Below are 459 nucleotides of genomic sequence, written 5' to 3'. Positions count from 1 at the left end.
GGGTATGTGGGGAGGGGGGAGGTCTGGTCCCGGAGGGAGAGACAGGGTCACTCTGCGGGCTTCCGAGGAGGCCGAATTCGGCCTTCGGACGGGTGGTCGCGGGCGGGTTTGTCCTGCGGTTAATTGCTCTGTCCCGTCTTTTCCCACTTCTACAGCGCCCAGGCTGGAAGAAGACAGGTTTTATTAAAATCGCCGTCAGCCGAAATGAGGAAATACCTAAAGCAGCGGTGAGCAGTCTGACCTGCGTTGGTGCCCGCATCCTTGCTTTGCGCTGGAGCCGGCAAGGGAAGATGTGTGTTTTTCTCCTTGTGCAAAGCCGGTCTGTCTAACTACTGAACAGAGCTATGTGCTGAAGCTGGAGATCCTGACAAGATGGGAGCGCTTGTGTTCTCTGTGACTTGCAGCTTACTTCTGACTGTGGTGCAAGGGCACAGTTTATTCACATGTGAGCCAATTACT

At 55.1% G+C, this 459-nt stretch overlaps 1 protein-coding gene across 1 annotated transcript in view; it reads left to right on the top strand.

The window, feature by feature from the left end:
* The first annotated feature begins 372 nt into the window (after window positions 1-372).
* The window catches only part of FZD6 (frizzled class receptor 6), a 28,359-nt gene continuing 28,272 nt past the window's right edge, over window positions 373-459 (top strand). Inside the window, 1 exon segment of the mRNA XM_010293107.1 lies at window positions 373-457. Coding sequence (XP_010291409.1) covers window positions 373-457 — 85 coding nt within the window.

This window comes from Phaethon lepturus, unplaced genomic scaffold (assembly GCF_000687285.1).
Source record: "Phaethon lepturus isolate BGI_N335 unplaced genomic scaffold, ASM68728v1 scaffold21008, whole genome shotgun sequence".
Taxonomy (NCBI): Eukaryota; Metazoa; Chordata; class Aves; order Phaethontiformes; family Phaethontidae; genus Phaethon; species Phaethon lepturus.
This window is presented reverse-complemented; position numbering and strand designations above follow the sequence as displayed.